The sequence below is a fragment of the Temnothorax americanus genome, unplaced genomic scaffold (assembly GCF_048541705.1).
Source record: "Temnothorax americanus isolate GAGA-0224 unplaced genomic scaffold, ASM4854170v1 Scaffold38, whole genome shotgun sequence".
Classification (NCBI taxonomy): Eukaryota; Metazoa; Arthropoda; class Insecta; order Hymenoptera; family Formicidae; genus Temnothorax; species Temnothorax americanus.
Genome location: NW_027509526.1, coordinates 362,764 through 390,312, shown reverse-complemented (window position 1 = coordinate 390,312; position 27,549 = coordinate 362,764). Strand labels below are relative to the sequence as shown.

Below are 27,549 nucleotides of genomic sequence, written 5' to 3'. Positions count from 1 at the left end.
ACTTCCGTGTCTCTTGATGATAATGATTACTTTTTGAAACTTTAATTTTATTTTATTTAGAGACTTTACGCATGTAACATAATCGAAAAATTTATTACGTATATTGTATTATATGTATACATAGAAGTTATAGTATTATACATGTCCATAGAAATATGATAATCGCAATTTATATTTGAAACATTTAACGTTAGCATGTCTTGTTTTTCTAACGTAATCATTCCTCCTTTAATAATTTATTGTTATTTGAGGCATTATCTATGCTGTTATATCTATAAGCGTAACATTATTTTTCTCGCAGATAAATTCTGTTTGTTCTATAGCTGATACAGCCTTAACAAAAGGCTCGTCCACCAAGGCGGAATGACTTTCACATACGTTTAAAATGCAACTCAATTTATTTTATTGAAAGCGGGCGGTTCGGCGCGTTACAAGCTCGAACACGACGGTGGCTGCCGTTTACAAAAGACGCGTATAGCGCGGGATTCGGCAGCGAACTGAGGCCGAGCGCGGTAAGAGCGTATTGACAAATTTAGGCGATCATACCGTATGTGCGTGATCGATACGGCGACCGATGGGAACGGTGTTTTGAGAAGATGCTCGGTGCGCGTGATCTCAGCGATGTAGCTATCGTGGTACAAGGAGGAGGATTGTGGACGAGACTTGCGAATATTGTTCCTAACACGGCGATCCCGAACAAATTCAATTAATAAGATAAATATAGAACATCTTAATAAAAACTTAATAAGATAAATAAAACAGCAGCGTTACACGGATGTAAGAAATGACCATAAAAGGTAATTTTGTCTTTTTATCTGAAGTACAAAAATAACGCCTCGTTCGAATATTCATTTCTATGATTTTTTACATAGTTTTACGCAGTATTAGTATATATCACAGCTCCTGATGCAGGAATTTTTAAAGCACGAACATTTTTGATAATATTCCTATGAAGAAAAAATAAACATGAGCACACACACATTTTTGAGATAAGGAGATAATGACATATAATACGCCTCTTACGCTTCAATACCATAACATGTATTTTATTTTATAACGCGCGTAATTAGCGTGGGTACAACTCCATAATTAGGGCCTATACGAGAAATCAATTAGGAGGAGGTAAATTTTTATTATGTATTCTTGGCCCCTGAATCCACAACTGTTGATTAAAGTTGTGGGTCGTTGCATATTACAAAGTTATTAACAAAGAAAATATAATGAATAATAGTATGTAATTCTATGATACCGTATATATACGACCGTGGTTCCGCCCCCTTGCGGGCGGCTTTACCTCCAAAAAAACTAACCTAACCCAGCCCAATTGTTGTGTAGGTGGATCACACGATAAATATTTAGTATTAGGATGAGCCACTTCCAATTGCCTTAATATGATTATTTTGAAATATATGTTATCAAAGATATGACTGTAACTTTTCCTTATAACTTAATCGACGGTTATTGCTTATTTAAAAGTTATAAACAAAAAAATTTGAAAAATACGAATTTGTGTCAATACTAAGGAAAATAATTTGCTGAAATATGAGTGTATAGACAGTACACATATAAGAGGGAAAGAGGTTACCGCTCCTTAATGACATATTTCAAAATTATGAAAATTGACGGTTTTCTAATACTAAATATTTACCGCATTTTTTCTCATTTTCATGACGATATCTTAGGAAATATAAGCAACCTTCAAATTTTATTAACAGTTTTGGATTCAGGGGGCAGGAATACATAAAATTTACCTCTTCCCAATTAATTTCTTGTATAGACCCTAATTGTGGAGCTTTACCTTAGCGTGCCATATGCAAAGAAAAAAATATGCTTACCCAATAAGATGATGAGCATTTGTAGTGGCATAATAAACGTTTAATTGATTTGATGCGTGAACAAGCGTTGATAAATCAACAGTTTTCTCTTTATCTGCAAAGTTTACCACTACGTAAACCGATTGCTGCCCATTAGCTTTCCTGTAATAACAAGCACATTATGATTTTATTATTGACGTTAATCACTTTCAAGCGTTACGTTATCTCGCCAGGAAAATTAAATATTAAAAATATATAGATACTAGCAATAATAAAAAGATCAAATACCTATATTTTTAAATATACATATGATAAAACGCGCTTTAATAATATTACTAAAGAATAACTGCATGTGTGTGTGTGTGTGTGCATTTTTGTTATATAATATATAAGGTGTCTTAAAACTACCGCACTTTCTCTTAATGGCAGATTTCTTGGAACATTTCAAGACAAAAATTTTAATACAAAAATGTCGAGGCTATAATAATATATATGTAGGTATATATCCTACCTGGTAAAAGCGAGAACATCATCGTTCAATAATTTCGTGGTTAAGGTTCCACGTTTAACAGCAGGCCATTTTCGTAGAGCAGAAACCGCTTTATATAGAGCGTAGTAGGAGTTGTTCTGTTTCTTTTGCGCAGCTAAATTAAGTGTCACGTAGTTTTTGTTAACTGGTAGCCACGTTTTTGGATTTGTAGAAAATCCTAAAATTATAATTAAAATAAATTTTATATTTCTTATTTAACAAGTCTTATAATTATATAATATTGGTTTCATATAATTATACTTTCAATATTGCGGTATATGATGGCCCGATATTATAATTTCAATAAAACATAATGCCTTTTCAATACTACAAATGACAAATCTAAACTGACAGCGACAAGATGTTGTAATACGATCGATGAACAACCTGTTTCAGCTACATAGTTTTTTACCCATTTTTTTCGTGATCTCAAAATGTGACGCATGACTTGATAAGCACGTCGTGTTGATTCTTAATATGTGGGCCATGACACGAGACTGACATTGAAACGGCGTACTATATGTTCGATGTGAATCAGTTTTTATAGTGTGACTAGTTATACACTGAGAACAAAACATTAGTTAACTAAATATTAGTTGTTTCAACAATTATTAAGTCGCACTAAAAAAGATATGGTGCATCCATGTCGACCTTTAAAATTTTTTAAACAAAAATTAATTAATTCAAATAATATTTAGTTAAATTTACTAAAATGTTTAGTTGCTCATATCGGATTAAATATTTTTTGGGATTAACAAATTTTTTTCAGTGTATTAAAAAGAAATTTCTTGCTATTTATTAAAAAGTCGATAGTTATTTGATCGATTTTTTTAAGAAGAAATCTATTTGTTTTGCAAACGTTATAGTGAAGTAATATTTAACTTGGTCGATGTTTAAAAAAGTCGATAATATTTCTCTGCTTTAAAATTATTAATAAACTTGTTTATTATATTAATAAACAAAATAACAAGCTACATATTGTTCTATCAATAATTCAAATATTCTATTAATTGGACCAACGAAAAATAGCTTAAAATTTTGCAATTGGCTTAGTTTCAACTTCTGAACTTCTGTGAATAGTTTTGACAAATAATAATCAGCTTAAATTGCGTTTCAGTGGACCTAAGTGACCTAACTGATAGATTAACATAGCGATTTTAGAAAGTGCTGGAGGGGAGTGTGGGGGTGGGGAAAAAATAAACTCGTACCAGCCGAAGTGGTGTCGTCCCATTGGAATGGTGTCCTTGCGGGATCCCGAGATGCTTTCTCGAAACCATCTCTGCCGGCATTGCAACCTTGTGGATCTTTGGTGTCTTCCCATGAGATCCACGTGTCCTCCATGCCGATTTCTTCGCCATTATAAGTTACACCCACTCCCGGAAGCAATAGAGTTATAATAGTTAAAGCTTCCGCTCGTTGCCGTCCATAACGCGTGACCAATCGCGATTTGTCATGATTTCCAACCTGTAGAAAGAATATAATTTTGTGAAACTACATTATCGACTTTATTATTAATCTTAAAAGTAAAGGTCACAAGATGCGTGTATGTATATACAAAGTAATTCAAAAGATTACTGCCAAACTTAAGGATCGTATAGAGGGGTCAAAATAGAACAACTTTCGATTAGGAACCTATATTCTTCGAAGTAATCCTGAGTCAGTACTACAGGCCTTTGAATGTATATGGAACTCGGATAATATACTAATAAAATAATCATAATTTGCTACTCTTTCACTAGCTTTAATTTGTTTTTATTAAGGTTTTGTTAAGGATTACGTAAAATACCTGGGATATTTGAAAGAGTGCGTCAGTTTGTTCGACGATGTAATGCTTGTATTGAATGTGGAGGTCGCCAATTCGAACACATTTTGTAAATTTAGTTTGTTCTAGTGTAATCTTTCAAAACCTTAATGAAAACAAGATAGTGCAAGAGTAGCAGATTACAATCATTTCATTGGTATATTATCCGAGTTCCATACATTCAAAGGTCTGTACTGACTCAGGAGAACATAAGTTTCTAATCAAAAGTTGTTTTATTGACACTCCTCTATACGTTTCTTAAATATATTTATACATGTATAATAGATATACGCATCTCGAATGGTAATGTACTTCCAAAAAAAGCATATTGCGTAATATGCTTAAAAAAAATGTCGAGCCTTTAATCACAAGCGATATTTGGAAATTGATTCTTTCTAGATTCGAAATACACGTTTCTCCCGACTTACCACCCAGTTAGCAGTTCCTCTCAAAACAGGCATGTTTACCATCCATCCATCGATCAATCTCTTGAAATCAGTTGCTTTGGAATCTTTATTCGTATCGGTAATAAAACCAAAATTAAAGGGAAAATGTGCGCCATACACATAATACTTCATCGTCATCGTCATGTTTGCATAAGCCTCCATCATCATAACTCTTTCCGTATATTCATCTATCACTTCTCGCCATCCTCTGACTATTTCATAGGTGCGCGGCTGATGCTGGGTGTATGTTTTATACGTGTAGCCGGGGTCTTTAGGATTTGGATTACCCGTAAGTGGTTCGTCCAATAATCTGACGTCTTCGCACAAAAATGGTATCGCGTCCACCCGAAAGCCGTCCACCCCCTTATCGAGCCAAAATCTCATAATATCCTGAGGGCAGAAGTAGACAGCACGATATATGCTTGAACGAAACATCTATATACTTTTCCGATTTATATGTATCTTCAAGTGGATTAAACCACTATAACAATAAGCTACATACAGTATTCTCCATTAAAAGCACATTCGATGGTTTGCATATAAAAATTATGAAATAATTTGATTAATTATTTTTTTATGTTTTACACAAAATTAAATTGTTTGCAAAATTAATTCATGCATATTAGGAAATGGAAAAAATTACAATTAATATACTGTAACATAGTTACAGTACTGCATTGATCATGTATATTATATGATTAATTACTTAGCTCAAGTGATTATTTTGTATCAAATGTAATTTTTTATTAGATTTATTTAATAAAAAACATGAAAAAAGAAAGATAAGTGTTATTGCTATAATGTTGTTAATTAAATTGAACAAAAGTCATTCCCGATTAGCTAATATCAAAGATAATACGTTTACAAAAAAGAATAAATGAGTTACTGTAGTTGCTTCTCAGTTCCATTTGGCTTTATATTATGAATGGCATGTTCCGAGAAAATTGTGTGACATAAGAGGGATCTGAAGGGGGATATTTGAGGCTGCGATAAGAGGAAGCATCTTGCCGTTAGTGAACAATTTTGCAAAAGGAAAAAAATTGAATAAAACCTCAACATCTGTCATGCACGAGTAAAATATACGGAATAGGATAGGTACTCACAAAAAATTGTTGTTACGTAAATAACAAAACAAACGAAAGATACATTTTACACAACTTGGAATTTCGTCAAATTTATCTCGATTTATGCCCGCTGGACATTTGTCACCGTACAGTCGGACAATCATTATCGATCATCTTCCTCATGAAATCGCATTAATTTGCATTGGACGTGCAATATTTTAAATATCCACACTTTTGAAAAATTGGCAAATTGTACGTCCGCTTCCTGATTTATTCCGCGATCATAATTTTACGCTCATTGCGTTCGAGCATCAGTTAATTACACTTGTCCGTCCATTTTACATATATTTTAACAGGCCTTGATATGTCATCCGCGAATTAATTACCCTTGGTGTAAAAAAAAAAACAAATGCAACGTTGCATGCTGTTTTGCTGTTGTGCTGTTAGCAATCACTGATTACCCAAGACAACACGAGATAACAAGATAATCCGATATCAGTTTTGATTCAAGTTCTGATTCCAATCGAGAGAATTAGATATTTTATTACTGATAATTTCTTTTCATATCGAGGTGCACGTGGGCCACTTATCGGGGGAATTTTGCCTCTAAATTATTAAATATGAAAATTGTTCGGTTGACACAAGCTATCTTTTAACAATAAGTATATATAATTGGAAATTTACCGCGCTTTCTAGCGTTTATGTGATTCGTACTATGAGACTCATGAGAATACAATTGTAATTTTGCAACATATTATATTAATATAAAATTATAACTTTATATAAAAACCAATTTGTTTATCAAAATAAGGAATAGGATGAGGAACATTGAGCCAAACTTAATTACGATAGTTATTTCGTGCTATATACCTTCATTTCGTTCACTATGTTCTCATTTTCATAGTTGAGATCGGGCTGCTCCGGTGCAAATTGATGGAGATAATATGCTTGTCGTTCGTCACGCCAGGTCCATGCTAATCCACCGAACACGCTCACCTATACGTGCAGATAATCGTTCAATCATTCCGTTTTATATCCAATTATCCATTTAAAACTACATTTATATAAAACGTCAAGTATACCAAGGATATTCGAAAGAACGTTGCGTTTATACTAGTCGGGGTATTAGTAGCATTGCTCAGTTTGAATGAGTTATTTCACATTGCAAGTAAATGTGCTTACATGTGCATGTGTATTACACTGAGCAACAAAATTATCGCAACAAAAATTTTCGACAAAAATTTGCCCAACTTCAAATAAGCACAACTCCGCGAAAAATTGTCATATCTGAAAGTTTTTTTTTTTCATTTTAAAGGGTGAAATCTGTACTTTAAGGAACCATTGTTTGACTTTGAATTTAGCCTCCTCCCTCTCCCGCCGTTCTTCCAAAAATAAGGACGTGTTTTTTCTCCGAAAAATTGCATACTTTGACACATTCTACGGAGTAGAATGAATTTTTTTCGTAACTATCATAGCAACCATCGTAAAATATAGACTTTTCCCTGCAAATTAAAAAAAAAATAAGTCCGTACGATTTTTTTTCGCCGAGTTATGGCTTATCAAAGTTACCTATGCATTTTTGTGCATTCAATCACCGCCAACATTAGCATTACCCGATGGACACTACGGGGAGGTTGCTGGTCGGATTTTGTTCATCGTGTGTGTGCGTGCGTGCGTGCGTGCGTGCGTGCGTGCGTCGTGTTAGCAGAGATTTTCACAAACTAATTTTTATTCAAACGAGGCATTGTTACGATTTTGTCTTTTGTTTTCTGAATGAACGATACAATACAGTGATTGCAATACTGTGAAGTTACTTAAAGAATTAATGTACTGTGAAGTTACTTACTTCAGTATTACAAAACTTCACAGTATTGCAGTCACTGTATTGTATCGTTCATTCAGAAAACAAAAGACAAAATCGTAACAATGCCTCGTTTGAATAAAAATTAGTTTGTGCAAATCTCTGCTAACACGACGCACGCACGCACGCACGCACGCACGCACGCACACGATGGGCAAAATCCGACCAGCAACCTCCCCGTAGTGTCCATCGGGTAATGCTAATGTTGGCGGTGATTGAATGCACAAAAATGCATAGGTAACTTTGATAAGCCATAACTCGGCAAAAAAAATCGTACGGATTTATTTTTTTTTAATTTGCAGGGAAAAGTCTATATTTTACGATGGTTGCTATGATTAGTTACGAAAAAAATTCATTCTACTCCGTAGAATGTGTCAAAGTATGCAATTTTTCGAAGAAAAAACACGTCCTTACTTTTGGAAGAATGGCGGGAGGAAGGAAGGCTAAATTCAAAATCAAACAATGTTGTGCTTATTTGAAGTTGGGCAAATTTTTGACGAAAATTTTTGTTGCGATAATTTTGTTGCCCAGTGTATATAATACTGTATAATAAACTCGCGTATTCGGATTTAGATTAATTTATTGACTTTAACAACGTCGTCCATTCACAAAGCACAACTCTCGCGTCGTCAGTCTCCGTTGTCCTTAGTCATGTTACGAACATAAGCTTCGGGTTACCTTAATTACTTACCCAATTATTCGGCACCGTAACTGTTCCATTAGGCAGCACTTTGCCTTTATTCCATATGTAATAATCGGTGTAAGGTTCTATGCTTTGCAAACTTTTTTGGAACCATTCGTGTTTGTCCGACGAGTGATTGGGAACAAGATCCATGATAATTTTCATCGACGCGTCATGCGCGGCCTTTGAGAGCGTCTCGAAATCCTTCATAGTACCAAACCTCTTGTCGATGTTGCGAAAATCGGAAATATCATAGCCAAAATCGACCATCGGGCTCGGATAAATCGGAGATAACCAGAAAGCATCGACATTTGACTCGGCGAGATGTTCCAATTTGCTTATAATACCTGTGTACAAAAATTTTTGAATTTTATTATATTTACGAAATATTTCTCTGATAATCTTTTAATGTGCGATTAAATAAATAGATTGATAATTAAATAAATAAATAAACGTTTAATTTCTTTTTCAAACGTACTTAACTTTTTCTTATATATGTTTTGTAATCGATTTAAATTGTCAAGGTATAAATTAATATAAAATATAAAAAATTTATAACATATAATTAATATGTTTCAAAATATCAGAAGAGGAGAGAAAAACTTTATTCATTGAGTCAAAGATTTTTTACATCGATTCCGTATTTGATAAAAAATTTGTTGTTGGGTAATACTTCCGTATGCGACTCCCCTCCAATTTTTATCTACTTGGGCAGGCACGTAGTACGTACTAAAAGAAGTTGAAAGCCCCAGTACCAACTTGCGGAAATGACTATTTTCTTAAACATTTAAATTATTTGTATTATTTTGCTAATTTTTTTATTTTCTGACTGCTTATGCACAATATCTTCTCTTCGCATGGAAAGTTGAAAACCCACGTAAAATTACAATAATAGATCTCATTTCGCCCTGTAAGCAAAGGAAGCAAGGTCCACCCCCCATTGCAATTGTGTGGATGGAAAAGTATATGCGTGAATGCAGTGTAGGTTCCGTCCCTTATTGTAATCGTCGCCCCTCTCTCACATAAAAAAACTAATCCAACTCTAAATCTATATTTCTAAAAACTTGAAATTAAAATTTGGTTGATCAAAAGCTGAAAATAAATACAAGTTAGCATTCAAACTCACTCGATAATTACGCAAAATCTTCTCATAGCGATACAGTTATAAAACCAACACTAAAAAGAAAATTGTTGAGGTGTACACTTATACACTTTGTAACAGGTGCATGCACACACTTCAAAAGCACGTGATATAGGCTCTCTATTTACTGAAACAAGTCGACACAAGTGTTCTTTTGTCTTCGTTACTCATTGAATGTAAAGAAAGATAGAACAATATTTGTGCTGATAAATGGAAAGTGTTAACAAATGATAGCTTGTGTTAATAAATAGAAAGCATCCGTAGTAGATAGCTAATCCAGATATCACAGCGCTCCAATGACGCACGATGTGACAGATAACTAATCTAGTTGCCACAAAAATATAACTTACATTTCAAATTCCAATTTTATAAAGCTAAACTACGTTCTAACGTACGCACTGACCTACTTAATTATCCAAAAAACCGATTTTTCGCATTCGCAGTGCAAAAATCCAAAATCTAGCTAAATAATAAAAATTTGAATATTACAAAAATATAGTAATTTCTGTAAGTTAGCACTGCGGGGCTTTCGACTTCTTTCAGTAGTATGTACTGCGTGCCATGCCTACAAAAGTAGAACAAAATCGGAGGGGGGTCGCATACGGAAGTCTAATCTTTTTTAAATGCTACATTATCTTACTATTTAAAATGATATATTTTTATTTTACGTATAATTGTATTGCTCTATATTATCTCTATATTATAGAAATTACAATACATTTTTCTAGGATTTTATTGCAAATTAAAAAACATACCCTTAAGATCCCCGACACCATCACCATCACTATCCTTGAAGCTTCTGGGATAAACTTGATAAAGAGACATTGCCTGCCACCATTTTGGACTAGATTCACTATATGCGAGATTGGACGATAGTAGTATCGTACAAAGCGTTATTACACCGTTCTTGTTCATCCTTGTTAGATCTTAAAAGTAAATTATAAATAATTACACAGGCACACAAAAATACTGATAAATCAAGCTATTTTCCGTCGGAAAAAAATTGTGACGTGATAGAACAATTTAGACATCAAATTCGGTTTCAGAGTGTCAAAATACATAAGAATATTATGGTCTAATCTCCGGATCAAACATAACAATTTTTTTGTGTGCCTGTGTTATTTATGCGCGGTAACGTCAATAAATATGCATCTAATAGTATTTGCATATAGAGGATTATTCTATAAATAAATAGCATCTTAATCGTAGTTTATTTTAAAAACCGTAAGAAACAAAAGATGGAAGTTTAACATTAGACTTATCGGAAATAAAACAAATTTAAGATAATTGTTAATTTTGAAAGTAACTAATGGCTTGATTAATGACTGAAACTTTATTTGATGAACATATTGATTTAAATTGTTCTTTTAATGCTACAAAAAATATAATATCTTTAATAACAAATCATGTGTCTTTAAATATTAATAGCTCTTGAGCTTTGTTGTTGATTATAATGTCTGATAAAACTCTTTAAACTTGTATTGCAATATTACAAAACAAAATATAATCTGTAGATTTATTTTAGAAACATTTTATCAAAAAACGTAAATAAAACCTGAAACATTTTTGATTCAGATATACTTTTTCTAACTTATTTACAAGCATTTTCTATTAACTCAAGTTGGACTGAAATTGCAAACAACCTTGCGATGTATTATGTAAGCTGCGAGATATCTGTATAAACAGTTGTTCGTTATATTTTAACATCACAATCAATAACGATCTCAAAATTATAAATTGTGATAATTTATTTATCAAAATCAAATAAAATTACACAAAATTATTACGATACGTTTAACAATGTTTTAAATATATTTTTTCTAATTTTCTAAAAGTAAAATAAATTATATAATTTATCGCTTTAATATTAGAGTACATCACGTGTCTTTTATTGTCGTTTTAACATCGCTTCGTATTGTATATAGAGTATTGTATATAAAAAGGTATCTTGAGACATCTCGATGTAACAGCAACTTAATTTATGTTACTGTATTATTATAAAGTTTGTAAAATGGTAACTAGCAATACAATTATTTCTACAAATTTGCGTACTTACTAGTAATTTATCGGCACAAATGCTTACGTTCAAACTAATACAGATTTCTCAAACACTTACTGTAAGATCTACTGTTGAAAAGCAAACGAATCTTTCCTCTTTTATAGCTGCGTTATGTAATTACGGTCGAGTAGAGTTTCATGCACACAACGCAATGAATTCTACGCGGAGTACATTAATATATATCTAATCGCGAGATATATACTTCTCTCTCTCTCTCTCTCTCTCTCTCTCTTTCTAGTAAAATTTTTTATCTAACTCCTTTAAGATAAAAAGTCATCAATGCAACTAAACAACAACTAAAGCAGTGTCTCTCAAAATAATAGAACGCAAAAATTAATCGACTAACAATAAGAAATATTTAAAAAAAACTGTATATATATATATATATATATATAAATGTATATATATATGGAGGGAAAAAACCATAGTGATGTAATTTATATATTGTACAGATTGCATCTATGCACACGACAAAATATTTTTAAAAATTTGACTTACACTACTATGGTTTTTACCCCTCCACATATATATTATATTACGTACGCAAGGTTTCCTACTTCAAATCCATTAATTTTCCATAAAATTTAACAGCCGTTAAAAAAAATTAAATTTTAAAATTTTTTTGGTAAAAATTGAAACTTTGAGGCTCAGTATCTTTATTTTTTTATACCGGAAAAAGTACTGAAATTTATACCACGCATAAAGCACATCTAAATTAACGTATATTCACAGTTTCAAGAAAATCTATAGAAAATTGATTTTCTCTAGTATAAGGACAAGAGAACTACCTTAATCGCGAATTTTACTTGCATAAATTGTTTTTTAGACATGAGTTTAGATGAAAATAATTGAATGTTCAACAATTTTTGTTCTCATTATTTCCAATAATTGTTTTATTTAATTCCGAATTTTTGTACTTTGTAAATACACGATAAACAATATATGTTTAGTTTCAGAAAATAAAAAATAAGTTCCAGATCAAATTGTGTCAATCAGGCAAAGTGTCGAGTTTGTCCTGGCATTTTTCAATTTGAAGTCTTCGCGTCACTTTTCCTTTCCTGGGGGCAAAACTAAACGACGTACAGCAAAATTTCTTTAAACAATTTTGTACCTACCTTAACAGCACGATATATTGCAGCAATATTGCACGGCAAGCTTGCAATATTGCATGTAATATTGCTGCAATGCTGCAGCAATCTATCTATGTCCTACCCTGCGCAATATTGCTGCAATATGCAGCAATGTTGTGGCAATATTTTAGCGCAATTTTGCAGCAATATTGCAGCAATGTTGTGGCACTACATTTCCAATATTCATCCGGCATAAAAAAAATTATTTTTTTCAAAATTTTATTATTATTTTATAACTAAATTTGTTTCTTAAAATGCAGTCTATGATTATAATTATTTTCTCGTATTTGAAAAACACTTACCTTGGTGGGATTCGAACTCGGGACCTTGGGACCTCTGGATCGTGAGCCAACTGCCTTACGTGATAGACTACTTCTTAATTTGATGTAAGTGTTATATATAGTCTACATATGCCACAATCAGCGCAAATATATAATTTTTCAAAAATCATCTTAAGAAGCAAATTCAGTTTAGAAAGAGTAAATAACTGCACACATTTTTAATATTGACATTATATCTATTATATGTATATCTATTATATGTACACAGAAGCAGTACGTAAATGCATTCTACTAAATTAGTACGTATAATATCCCACACAGCACATAATATTGCAGAAATATTGCAGCAATATTATTTTTCGATTGCAATATTACAATGAAATGTATCAAAAATATTGCAGTAATATTACTGATATATCTCAGTAATATTAAAATGTCCGCGAAAATGAATATCAGTAATATTACTGATATTTATTTCAGTAATATTGCGGTAATATTACTGCAAAATATCAGTAATATTACGGTAAAATTACTATAATATTTGCGTGATATTTGTATAATATTGCTAGGAATTAAAAAACCATTTTAATAATTTTTATTAAATTTTATTAAATTATTTTTAATAGTATTGTTACATACAATTTTAAAATGATATTAATATTGTAATTAAAACATTTTAATAAATATTATTAAATTTTATCAAACTGTTATTTTTAATAATAATATTACATTCAATATTAAGAAAATAATATTGATATTATCTTTCTATCTCTTTCTTCGTCAAAACTGCTCCATGCTACTCTGCACTGTATGAATTTCCACTGATAAAGAATAACATTATAACATAATACAAAAACTGTATTTATTATTTATATCTAATTATACAAGGTGAGTTTTATTTTGTATGCCAATTATCTTCACTAATTATCTCAGAAAGTATTGGTTTATTGGAAAAATGTTTCAGATAAAAGTTGGAGGGTTTATAGAGGAATAATGGATGATCTTATTAGATTTTGAGTCTGGAACCCATGTTGAGCCCAGTAGGGTCTAAGTCAAATTTTTTTAATAAAAACTCTCTTTTTTTATTACATCATTTTTTTCTACTAATTAATATAAACAACTTTTGTCTAAAACATTTTTATTTGCCTTATACTTTTTGAGATATTCAAGAAAAATTTGGTAATTTTTTTAATATTTAGCTTATATCTTGATAAATGCTTGTTGGAGGAGAAAATGATACAAGACTTTTTGACTTGATATAGTCTCAAGAATATGCTATTGCAATAATATCCTAATTTCTTTAAATATTTGTGTATACATTTTCTTGAAGCTTTTATGTGTACACAATTATTTAAAAAAATTTGAATATTATTGCAACAGTATATTCTTAAAACCAAATCAAGTCAAAAAGTCCTGTACCACTTTTCACTCCGACAAACATTTATTGACAAACATCTATTGTAAGGTGGTCCTTTCGTGAGAACAAGTATTAGATAAGTACCTAAATTTGATATATGTTAAATATACAGTAATAAGGGACATGTGTACAAAAAAACAAGTAAGGTTACCGACACTTTACAAGAAGTAAGTCATTCTAAATGTGCGTTTGCGGAGCGTGCCATTGTCATTCTATCCTTGTTTACATCTAATAAACGAAAAAGATAGAATGATGCAAATCGCCACGGCCGAGGTTTTCAACGAATAATACATGATAATACATTATTCATGTCTTAAAATATTCCCTGAAGTTTCCGGATTTCGTACATACCTTGAAAATAAGGGCTTGCCGAATGTTTTGCTCTGATATATGAGGTTAAATAAGTAGTGGATCCAATTGCATATTGCTTTACTCGTACTGTCATGCCTGACCTTGCAGCCGTATGCTTCACTGGGACTGCCAAGCGACCCGAAGGAGACAACGGTGAACGAAAACCAAACTAGATTTAAGATTTCGACACAGCGTTCCGAGGAGGGGGAACTCAACTGGGCTAGGACCCAAGCGTTATTAAAATTATGGCTAGGGGAACGCGAACTCAGGCGCGAAAATTACCTACATAATACAATCCGACGCGATCATAGATTTAAGTATAGCGAACCGGATGCCCGTACGGAGTGGAAGCCGTCCCTGACGACAAACCAGACCATCAAGGACGGCAAGGCGCAGCAGCGACGAGGGCCGACCAAGGGGAGCCAAGATGGCGGACCGTCCGCAGTTTCGTTTAATTAAAGATTCTCGCATCAATAAACGGTCCCGGATCGAATCGGGGAGCCCGGGAAACAGCTGTAGCTGGAAAAGATCGCATTTTGACCGCGGGAATAGAAAATGGCGGACCGTCCGTAATCTACGAGAAAGCGATCGGGGCGTGATATCGCGCGGTGCATGACAGAACTACGAGACACGAGAAGGTCACGTAGCCGAAAATCGAAGCGATTCGATAACGGATACGCGAGTTAGGGTACCGTCCGGAAGTTTGCACCAGGTGCGTCATCTCCGGGAACTGAGTAGCCCTGACGAGAGGGGAGGGCCTGATTGGGCTCCGTACCGCGCGCCGTCGAAATCCGACGACCGGGAGACAAGTTGGCGTACCGTCCGCAGACTCGCACCAGGTGCGTCATCTCCCGGAACTGCATAGCCCTGACGAGAGGGGAGGGCCTAATTAGGCTCCGTACCGCGCGCCGTCGAAATCCGACGACCGGGAGACAAGTTGGCGTACCGTCCGCAGACTCGCACCAGGTGCGTCATCTCCTGGAACTGCATAGCCCTGACGAGAGGGGAGGGCCTAATTAGGCTCCGTACCGCGCGCCGTCGAAATCCGACGACCGGTAAACAAGTTGGCGTACCGTCCGCGAACTCGCACCAGGGGCATCATCTCCGGGAACTGAGTTGCTCTGACGAACGGAGAGAGGCAAGATAAGCGCCGTACCACGCGCCGTCGAATTCCGACGATCGGGTCGCGAAATAGGGTACCGTCCGGTAGATTGCGACGCGGACGTCATCGCCGAGGAAAGACCTCGGAAAGCGGGATACCAGGTCCCAAGAACACGTCAGGATAGGTCGCCGACGTCGGCAGACGTGGTGCTGGTCACCCGGACGTCTTCCCCGGGGAAGTCGCCCGGAATCAGAAAAGGCGTGCGAATTTAGCATAGGCGCACAGGTCGGCGTCAACCGCGGACGCATATTCGGAATAGTGGAAAACCACTACCCTGGCATCGGGACGGCAGGGCATCGCGAGCGCAACGCCCGTGGAAATTTCCATATAGACCCGCGTAAACACCGGAGCGGAAAATTACCGAGACAAACTGCGCAGTTAGGAAACTTCTCGAAGGAGAAAGTCGCAGGGAGCGCCGGAGTGGGGGCTGAATAGCCGATGGTAGGGAGGCCGAGCGAGACGGACCACTCGAGGCAGTCTCTCGGGGATAGTTCACGGAGCAACACGTAATTTCGCATACACTCTCGTTGTCGCGCTAAGTCCCGCGATCGTAATCCGAGTGCGCGAATCGTAATCTCGTAACTTCCACAACAACCGGGAACGCCCGCGAAACGCGTTAATTATCGCTTTTACAAAAGCGAACGGCGAATTAGTGCCGAAAAATCTTGTGCGTCGTAACGAAAAGGGGCGTGTCAGCCCGAACGTGCGATCGTCCGACAGATTGTGTATCTTCGATATTTGTGAACAACTGTGAATGAAAAGCAGTCAAATAGAATAAATTATACAATCTTTTGTCAAAAAATTCTTGAAAATTATTCGATTGGACTTACCTTCTGTACCATACCTGATCCATTGGCGTCGATCACTCGAAGTCCCTCGTTGATCCTGGAAGACGGTGGCAGCGGCGATCCTGGACGGCGACGGCGATGATCCTCATGTGGCAGGAACCTGAAAAGAAGAATAATTAGTCTGATTGAAAATTCGATAGATACTTACCTTCTCGGTATATCAGAGGTCAAACCGAGTGGCGACCGTTGAATTCAAGGACACCCCGCGTTGATTCGTGTCTTCCCATGTACCGTCCGGTTACAGTGAAGGGAGCACGATGAGCACCATAATCTTCGACATACGCAACACACGTGAAAGAACCTGCGGCTTTTCGACACGAATAGTACGGAGAGGCCAGGGTGGGAGATACCTCAATGCTACGGCGGGGTTAAAATCTTCGTAACCTAAAAGAAAATGGCGACCGTGACAGGACACGTACGTGTATGATTGAAGATAGTAAAGTCACGGGTCTTAAGAAGATTCGGAAGGCAAGGTTAGATAACCTTACGCATAACCTGCGAAAGGTGCAAGCACATGACGTGCGGAAACCAAGGATATAAGCACACCTGTGCGAATAATAATACGAGGGTGCGCGTGGAAACACGGCACATCGTTGCTCCGTGATCACCGAGTGCGACAAGGGCGAGTAGGACAAAAAGCGCAACCGCGCCAAAACAACGTGCGTGAATCGTGGAGAGCCGTACGGCAACATACCGCCGGTGCGACGCAACGTAATCACACGAAGACGTACGGGCATGAAGTGCGCGACAACGTCCGAGAGCCGGAAAAGCACGAGTGTCGCGTGAAAATTTCAAGTTTCAAGGGAACCGAGAGACCGACCTGACGCGTCATCATAACGTGCGACAACGAACGCGAGGCCGTAACGTAATACACGAAGGCGGCCTAAACCAACGCGAATCGACAACGTACGGGCGCGGGAAGGCGAATTCGAAGCCCACAAGATACGCCAAGCGTCGGCACCATAGGGCCGAAAGCGAGAGGCGGACGGGGGAGAAACACTCGTATGGCGACGGTGACCCGTAGTCCGACGAGGACAGGCACCAGGTCTAGAGGACCGGCCAACGATAACCCCGAGCAAGTTGACGAACCAGTCGACGACGCAGAAAACAATCCCGAGCATCAACAGGATCTCGGCGAGCATATAGTCGGGGACGCAGTCGTCCCAACCGACGAACATAGCGAGGCGATAGACCACAGCGCAGATAAAAGTATGGACGGGCCGACGGAAAACGAACGGAGGCTCATGAACGTGCCAACGGAAAATGAGTTAAGACTCATGGAACAGGTGGAAATGCTGACAGCACAACTACAAGAGATGCAGCGTACGATGGCCGGACAACGAAGTCGTGGCTCTCTCGCGACACAAAATACGGATCGTGTTCCAGTGGGAGAAAATCCTAACGCAAAAATGGGTCCACGAGCGTACGGTGAAGAGAGCCAGACCGACGGCGGACCGACGCACATGGTGCCGATTCAGGCACGACTGCCGAGAGGAGGATGGATAAAGAGTCCGTTCGAGGACTTGACATTTATCGGGAAAACTGACAAGCAGAACCCGATTCGATTTCTGGAGAAATTCGAAAAGCTTGCGAAGTACGAGGGAGTGTCCAAAGAGGAGCAAATGTTCCATTTCGGCAAATGTATGAGAGGAGCGGCCAGCCAATGGCACGAACTCCAGTTGGCCGAAGATATCTTCGACCTAAAGGACAAATTTCGTCAATACTTCTGGGGTAGTCAGGCGCAAATGCGCTTCCGACAGACATTATACTTCGGAAAGTACAAGCCCGGAGGGATGAGCATGACGGAATATGCCTTAAATATGGCGCGACAGGCGAAAACGCTACGACCGCCGATGACCGAAGAAGAGGTGGTGCAGACGCTCCGCGAGCACTTTGACGGTGAGATCGCGAGGGAGCTGAGGCCATCGGTAACGAGAACGGTCACCGACATGATTGAAATGTTGGACACATTGGAGAACGAGCGAGAAACTCGTCGGCTGCGCTCAGAGGCGCGTAAGCCAAACGACAAGCCAGCGAGTCGTACGAATTTCGGGACGAATCAGACGACCAACCGCAACGTCGACAACAGGGATGGAGGACGCCAGAACAATTTCGCCAGACGCGATGCGACGAGGACTTCGTCGCAGAATCAATCGACCAACTGGCGAAAGGCCGAAACGCCCGGTGCGAAGAAGAGCGGGGGAATCGACATCATTGAAGAGCCCGACAGCGACGACAGCCAGGCAAAACCCCGGGTAACGCGTTACACCAGGGACCGAGAAAACAATCCAAGGAAGGAGATAGTCAGGCCGGGATACCGACCAGACGACAAAACGAAGAAAATGGGTGACCGCGGAGGGAAACTAGCGGCCATCACGGCGAAGGAAACGGAACACGAGACCGAGAGTACGACGGCGGAGACCGCCGAATCCGAAGAATCGGACAAAGAATGCTGCGTGGTGAAACGCGAGACAGAAGAAAAGCAACTCAACATCATAAGGACCCGGGAGATCATCGAAGAAATCGACCGAGATTTGGAACAATCACAAAACGCGGAAATAATGTGTGCGGACGTGCCGATGATAACGCTGGACTTCGGAGGATGCAAAGTAAGGGCGTTAGTCGATACTGGGTCGCAGATAACCGCGATAACGCGAGAGTGTTATCAGCGCTTGGTAGATTCCGGTAAAGAAATCGAAATGGTACCGATCAAACGGTTCCGCCTAAGAGGAGCATTCGCCGAGAGGGGTACCGCCGTGACGAGTAAAGCGCGTATCACGGGGCGGTACGCAAAGATGGACCTCACGCACGAATATTGTATCGTGGAAGCCCTTGCATACGATATTGTGCTCGGTATCGACTTCCAACTGAGACACCGAATGCGGATGGAGTGTGAAGAAGGCGTGAAAATACTGTTCCAACAACCCACCGAACCGATACGGGCGATAAACGCGATTACCGTGGAGGAAGCAACGTCAAGACTCCAGGAAATCATCGCCAAACACGCCAAGGTGTTCGACGGACAGATCGGTAGAGTGAAGCACTACAAGCACAAAATTGAAATGAATTCCAGTAAGCCATATAAGAAAAAGACATACCCGATTCCCGAAATACATAAGGAACGGGTGAGAGAATACTTACAAGAACTAGAAAGAAAAGGGATCGTCGAGAAGCGGGCTACACAGTACATTAACCCATTAGTGGTAGTCATTAAGAAGAACGGCGACATCCGATTGTGCCTCGATGCCCGCGAGATCAACAAACACATGAATAACGATCACGCGCAGCCGCCGACCATAGAGGAGGTGTTTCGGCGTATCGGCCGGAAGAAATATTTTACGACATTGGATGTGACAAACGCCTTTTGGCAGATCCCGTTAGACGAAGAGTCATGCCAATATACCGGCTTTTTGTTCGACGGACAAACGTACGTCTTCAAACGCATGCCGTTCGGGTTGAAAACAGCCGGCGCGTCGTTCACACGAGCGATGGACGGAGCATTGGCCCCGATGGACTTCATAATCCAGTACCTGGATGATGTACTAATCGCATCAGACACCCTGGAAGAACACTTGGAGCACATCAATTGGGTGCTCGAACGCATGGAAGCCGTCGGATTTAAGTTGAACCGGGACAAATGCGAATTCCTGCGGGAGGAAATCCGGTTCCTGGGGCATACTTTCAACGAGGTGAAAGCGGAGATCAACGAGGAGACACGAAACGCGATCGCGGATTTCGAACGCCCCAGGAATAAGAAACAGATCCAGTCATTTCTGGGATTGGTGAACTGGGACCGGCGATTTATTAAAAACATGGCCCGTATGACCAGGCCACTGGAGGAACTACTCAAAAAGGGACGGAAATTCGAATGGTCGGCGAAACAGCAGAACGCGTTCAACGAGATAAAGTTGGCGTTCAAGGAAGCGCCAGACTTATATTTGATCCGGCCGGGGTGGCGGTTCGGAATGTACGTGGACGCGGCAAGAACGGGACTGGGTGCCCGTCTGTTCCAATACGTTGACGGATCGGATGAGAAACAAACCGTGGGGTATGTAAGCCGCAGCCTGAAGGGGGCGGAAATGAATTATACCGTCACAGAGTTGGAATGTCTGGCGCTGGTATGGGCGCTACGCAAATGGCACACCCTATTGCTGGGACGACACGTAAGAGTTTATACCGACCACCAGGCACTCAAATTCCTAAGCACATGTGTGCACAATAATGGCAGGATCGCCAGATGGTTTGCGTTCCTACAGGAGTTTGACCTAGAAATTCACCACTTACCGGGAAAAGAGAACATAATAGCGGACACCCTCTCGAGAAGAGGAGTGACGTACGACGGGGAGGTGGAAGACAAACGCATAGCGGTCATCAATGACGCGAGGCAAGGGGTAGAAACCGCCCCGTGGATCGACATTATAAAGGTGGCGCAAAACAGCGAAGAATCGCTGCAAGCCGCACGGCGCGAGGATCCGCAAAATGTATATATGCGTGAGGAGTTGATCAGGATCAAATACCCAGACGGAGACCGAATTGCTCTACCACAAAAAGCGGTATGGAAAATTATGCGGGAGGCGCACAAATTGTTAATTCACTTCGGCACGGACAAGGTCCTCGAATTTATGAAGAAGCACTTTCACGGACCAAACTTCGCGCGAATTGCGAGGGATGTGGTGGCGTCGTGTGACGTGTGCCAAGCCACCAAATACTACACCAGGCCCACAGTGGGGAATGAGTATTATGAACTTCCGGAGGCACCGGGGGAAATCCTGTCATTGGACATTTTTGGACCATTGCCACGGACGGCGAGGGGGGAGAAATACGTGTTGGTGGTGATGGACCAGTTCTCCAAATATATCAAGCTGTACCCCATGAAAGACCAAAAGTTGGACACAATCACCGAAGCGCTGGAGAACGGCTTCTTCGCGGAAATCGGGATACCTCAGATGATATTTACGGACAACGGAGGACAATTCCTTACGGACAGATGGCGTGACTTCGCGCGCGAAAAGGGATTCGGGGTACGCAGAACGTCCCCATACAACCCACAGTCCAATCCTGTGGAACGGGTGATGCGGGAATTGGGCCGGATCATGAGAACTTACGCGAGCGATCGGCAGTATACGTGGCATCGGATCGTGCCGAGGGCAGAATCGGTGATCAACAATACGGCACACGCATCCACGGGATATGCACCCCGCGAATTGAACGACGGGGAAATCGGACGGCTAGATCTCGATCCCAGATTGCAACCACTGGTGACGGAAGAACCATCCTGGGAGGAAAAGGTCGAAGCGGCACGAGAAAAATTGAGGGAGGCCGCGGCCAAACGAAAGCGGCAGGCGGACAAACATGGGACGGCGGAATACCAAGTTGGCCAGGAGGTATGGATTAAGCTACACCGTCGGTCGGACGCAAACCGGCGGATCACGAGAAAGATACATCTCGTATACGATGGCCCGTACCGGGTGCAAAGAATAATAAGATCCAACGCTTATCTGCTCGATAGTCTCGAAGGACACACGAAGGGTGTGTATAATGCGAGGCAAATTAAACCGCACCGGAGAGCGATGTTGAGAGAAGAAGCGGACGAACGATCGGATAGGGAAGAGAGCTACGATGAGGAGGCAAGATCAGACGAGGAATCCGAAAGGAGTGAACCGAGGAATGACGGGGAGCAACCCGACCACGAGGACTATAACGAAGACGAAACTGGCTACGACGGAGAGCAAGCCGAGTATGATACAGAAAGGGAAGAGGGCGAGGACATCCCGAGCGGTTTCGATATGGATGATGAGGAACCATGGCGCGAAATAGTCAACAGATACCTCGAGTTCACAACGGACGATGACGAAGAGGAACACGGATCACAACGGTTGGAGGAGGATCAGCGCGAGGAAGAACCATGGCGCGAAATATTCAACCGATACGTCTACGCAACAACGACGGACGAGGAACTAGAGGAGCGCGAAAGCGTAATTGAGATCTCATCGGAATGGTCGGAGGACAGATACGGCATAGAAAACATGCGATTGTATACTCTCAGAAGGGACGCATACGACTCCGAGGATGAAGGAAGCCCTGAGCCAGACGCGACCTATGACTCAGAACTGACGGGGAGCATGCAGCCGTATGCTTCACTGGGACTGCCAAGCGACCCGAAGGAGACAACGGTGAACGAAAACCAAACTAGATTTAAGATTTCGACACAGCGTTCCGAGGAGGGGGAACTCAACTGGGCTAGGACCCAAGCGTTATTAAAATTATGGCTAGGGGAACGCGAACTCAGGCGCGAAAATTACCTACATAATACAATCCGACGCGATCATAGATTTAAGTATAGCGAACCGGATGCCCGTACGGAGTGGAAGCCGTCCCTGACGACAAACCAGACCATCAAGGACGGCAAGGCGCAGCAGCGACGAGGGCCGACCAAGGGGAGCCAAGATGGCGGACCGTCCGCAGTTTCGTTTAATTAAAGATTCTCGCATCAATAAACGGTCCCGGATCGAATCGGGGAGCCCGGGAAACAGCTGTAGCTGGAAAAGATCGCATTTTGACCGCGGGAATAGAAAATGGCGGACCGTCCGTAATCTACGAGAAAGCGATCGGGGCGTGATATCGCGCGGTGCATGACAGAACTACGAGACACGAGAAGGTCACGTAGCCGAAAATCGAAGCGATTCGATAACGGATACGCGAGTTAGGGTACCGTCCGGAAGTTTGCACCAGGTGCGTCATCTCCGGGAACTGAGTAGCCCTGACGAGAGGGGAGGGCCTGATTGGGCTCCGTACCGCGCGCCGTCGAAATCCGACGACCGGGAGACAAGTTGGCGTACCGTCCGCAGACTCGCACCAGGTGCGTCATCTCCCGGAACTGCATAGCCCTGACGAGAGGGGAGGGCCTAATTAGGCTCCGTACCGCGCGCCGTCGAAATCCGACGACCGGGAGACAAGTTGGCGTACCGTCCGCAGACTCGCACCAGGTGCGTCATCTCCTGGAACTGCATAGCCCTGACGAGAGGGGAGGGCCTAATTAGGCTCCGTACCGCGCGCCGTCGAAATCCGACGACCGGTAAACAAGTTGGCGTACCGTCCGCGAACTCGCACCAGGGGCATCATCTCCGGGAACTGAGTTGCTCTGACGAACGGAGAGAGGCAAGATAAGCGCCGTACCACGCGCCGTCGAATTCCGACGATCGGGTCGCGAAATAGGGTACCGTCCGGTAGATTGCGACGCGGACGTCATCGCCGAGGAAAGACCTCGGAAAGCGGGATACCAGGTCCCAAGAACACGTCAGGATAGGTCGCCGACGTCGGCAGACGTGGTGCTGGTCACCCGGACGTCTTCCCCGGGGAAGTCGCCCGGAATCAGAAAAGGCGTGCGAATTTAGCATAGGCGCACAGGTCGGCGTCAACCGCGGACGCATATTCGGAATAGTGGAAAACCACTACCCTGGCATCGGGACGGCAGGGCATCGCGAGCGCAACGCCCGTGGAAATTTCCATATAGACCCGCGTAAACACCGGAGCGGAAAATTACCGAGACAAACTGCGCAGTTAGGAAACTTCTCGAAGGAGAAAGTCGCAGGGAGCGCCGGAGTGGGGGCTGAATAGCCGATGGTAGGGAGGCCGAGCGAGACGGACCACTCGAGGCAGTCTCTCGGGGATAGTTCACGGAGCAACACGTAATTTCGCATACACTCTCGTTGTCGCGCTAAGTCCCGCGATCGTAATCCGAGTGCGCGAATCGTAATCTCGTAACTTCCACAACAACCGGGAACGCCCGCGAAACGCGTTAATTATCGCTTTTACAAAAGCGAACGGCGAATTAGTGCCGAAAAATCTTGTGCGTCGTAACGAAAAGGGGCGTGTCAGCCCGAACGTGCGATCGTCCGACAGATTGTGTATCTTCGATATTTGTGAACAACTGTGAATGAAAAGCAGTCAAATAGAATAAATTATACAATCTTTTGTCAAAAAATTCTTGAAAATTATTCGATTGGACTTACCTTCTGTACCATACCTGATCCATTGGCGTCGATCACTCGAAGTCCCTCGTTGATCCTGGAAGACGGTGGCAGCGGCGATCCTGGACGGCGACGGCGATGATCCTCATGTGGCAGGAACCTGAAAAGAAGAATAATTAGTCTGATTGAAAATTCGATAGATACTTACCTTCTCGGTATATCAGAGGTCAAACCGAGTGGCGACCGTTGAATTCAAGGACACCCCGCGTTGATTCGTGTCTTCCCATGTACCGTCCGGTTACAACCTAACCTAAATCGAGTCCAACCGCACTACTATTGTGATATTTTTTTAATTCGTAAATAATTAAATACGATTAAATCGTGCGTGTAAAATCATGTTATATTATTATAATTATTGGGATGTTGTGTAATGTTTGTCACTATGTTTGTTTTCAATTACCTCATGACGGACTGTTACTTGACTAGCTGGGTCCGCAAAAGGACCACCTTGTAAGCTAAATATTGAAAAAGATACCAAGTTTTTCTTGAATATCTCAAAAAGTATAAGGCAAATAAAAAAATGTTTCAGAGAAAAGTTGTTGATATTAATTAGTAGAAAAAGATGATACCATAAAAAGAGGGTTTCTATTTAAATAATTTGACTTGGATCCTATTAGGCTTAACACAGGTCCCGGGTTCAAAATCTAATAAAATTGTCTATTGGTCCTCCTTGAACTCTACAACTTTTATCTGATACATTTTTCCAATAAATTAATATTTTCTGAGATAATTATAGCGGAGATGATTGGCACACGAAATAAAAATCACCCTGTTTATTTCATACATAATTACATATTAAAACATAAGAGTACGGGGTTAAGTATGACGTGTTCCGATATTCACTGTCTATACTAAAAATCTATGGTTAATGTTATACATACACTTTAAATTTTCAGTACTGGATATTAAAATATTGAAACGCAGTTTATATCAAGTTTAAATTTTTCTTACTTATGTATCTAATAAATGAAGCTATCGCTCAGAAGAATTTGATAGAAACCAAACTGCTTGGTGCTGCTCTGCGTGAACCTCCACTGATGGAAAGCAACGTAACACTGCAACATAATACAAAAAAACAGTAATTATTATTTACATCTAATTATATATTTTAAACATAAAAATAGGTTAAGTATGAATCTGTATTGTCATATTCACTATCTATATACTGAAAATCTGTAGTTGATGTTACACGTATACTTTGGATTTTTAGTATTAACGATTAATATTGGAAAGTATGGTTTATATCAAATTTAACTATTTTTTACTTACATATTTAATAAATAAATTTTTTGCTTTTCTATCAAACTGCTTGGTGCTGCTCCGGACTGCATGAACATCCACTGATGGAAAGCAATACTGTAACATTATTGCACAAGAACAATAATTATTATAAAATTACGTAAATTGTTAAATAATCATGGTTAAATCACTTAATTAATGATTAAACTGCTTGTTAGGAAATTTGGGATCGGCATATTTCTATCACGTATCTCCAACTGAGGGCTTCAGTTGGATCAAACTGTTAAAAATTTTGAGGTTAAGTTAGCATCAAGATTTAAGTATGAAGCCGTTAATAAATAATTTCATTAGAGACTCGTTAAATAAGGTTACAAAGGCAAATACCTATATGTATATTTTAAGATAGTCATTGAAATGATTTTTATGATATTAACGTGGTTTTTGCAGATCATTATGCCACGTAATCCTTATTTTTGGATCTAACGACAAATCGCCAAATATATATGTACAATGTACATATTAGTAATAATTATACAAAAATACTTTTAAAAATATTTGTGTGAACAATCTTTATTAAATAAAGAAAAATTACCAAAAATTAAAACGATTGTTTCTGTGCGGTGTCGTACTACGTGATTGCGTGGTCCCACGGAGCCATGCAAGAGACAGCGAGAGAAGACCGGGAATGGTGGGGGTCGGTGCTGCGACCCAGCGCATAGCCACACACACTAGCGTTCTTCCCTCCACTTACGCACTCAGAAACGTTCTGTTTATCCGTGTGACAAACTCGTAATTTGAAAAGTTTAATATTGATTATATAAAAAATATAAACTTTAAATTTTATCCATTTATTTTATTATCAATTTACTTACTGGCTCTTAATTAAAAATTAATTGTATATATAATTACCTTTTATTATTACAAAACAAATAACAAGTTATAAAATTAAACACCACCACTTATATATATAAAATTTATCTTAATCACTTTTATTCTCCAAAAGTACAAGTCAGTCTTTTGATTTCATCACATTTTTTTATTTAGATTTTTTTTTCAGTCCAAAATTTTTTAACTGTTATATGTTATCTGTGCAATACGTATGATTGTGTGATACCTTAATAACGTTTTAATGACGTCAATAAGATGTCATTAAAATGTCATTTGACATTATTTTGCTACTTAAAGTATTATATTTCAACAATATATTGCAGCAATAGTACTGTAATATTTCAATATTATTTAAAAACGTGTAATACAACAGTAATATTTTTGAAATATTTCATTGTTATACGTAATATTTCCACTATATTGCAATATTACTGCAATATTTCTGCAATATTATGTGCTGTGTGAGAATTTTTACTTTAAGTCATACTGCTCTATATAATAGCAACATTATAAAATCGTGGTATGTTTTAATCAATATCAAATTTAATTGAGATAGAAATCTAACAATCATTATCTAATCAATAAAACAAAATCTTTTGTAGGTATAAAACTATAATTAATAATAAATTAATTAAAATTTATTGTAACATATTGTAAGTAGACAATAAAAGATGACAAATTTTAAGTTATTTCTAATATTTATACAACCTTAATATTATATATTTGTGAGATAAATAAGAAATAAATAGAGTAATCCAACAAAATGTTAATATTTAGAATTTTAATATTTAGGATGGTAAAGCAAA

The 27,549-nt window shown here is 39.4% G+C and overlaps 2 protein-coding genes across 3 annotated transcripts in view; both read right to left on the bottom strand.

The window, feature by feature from the left end:
- The window catches only part of LOC143902167 (E3 ubiquitin-protein ligase rnf146-like), a 250,938-nt gene that overhangs the window by 182,286 nt on the left and 41,103 nt on the right, over nucleotides 1–27,549 (bottom strand). The gene's annotated exons all lie outside the window — the stretch shown is intronic.
- On the bottom strand, nucleotides 75–11,584 carry LOC143902070 (alpha-glucosidase-like). Of its 2 annotated transcripts, none has more exons than XM_077414773.1 (9): nucleotides 11,455–11,584; nucleotides 10,094–10,264; nucleotides 8,207–8,544; nucleotides 6,525–6,650; nucleotides 4,573–4,980; nucleotides 3,552–3,807; nucleotides 2,326–2,521; nucleotides 1,836–1,976; nucleotides 75–947 (listed from the first exon to the last, which is right to left on the bottom strand). In XM_077414773.1, the coding sequence occupies exons 2-9, from the start codon at nucleotides 10,251–10,253 to the stop codon at nucleotides 875–877; spliced, it is 1,698 nt and encodes a 565-aa protein (XP_077270899.1). In that variant the 5' UTR covers nucleotides 10,254–10,264; nucleotides 11,455–11,584; the 3' UTR covers nucleotides 75–874. The 2 variants fall into 2 exon arrangements, with proteins under 2 accessions (XP_077270899.1, XP_077270900.1); XM_077414774.1 differs by having other exon boundaries at nucleotides 11,395–11,554.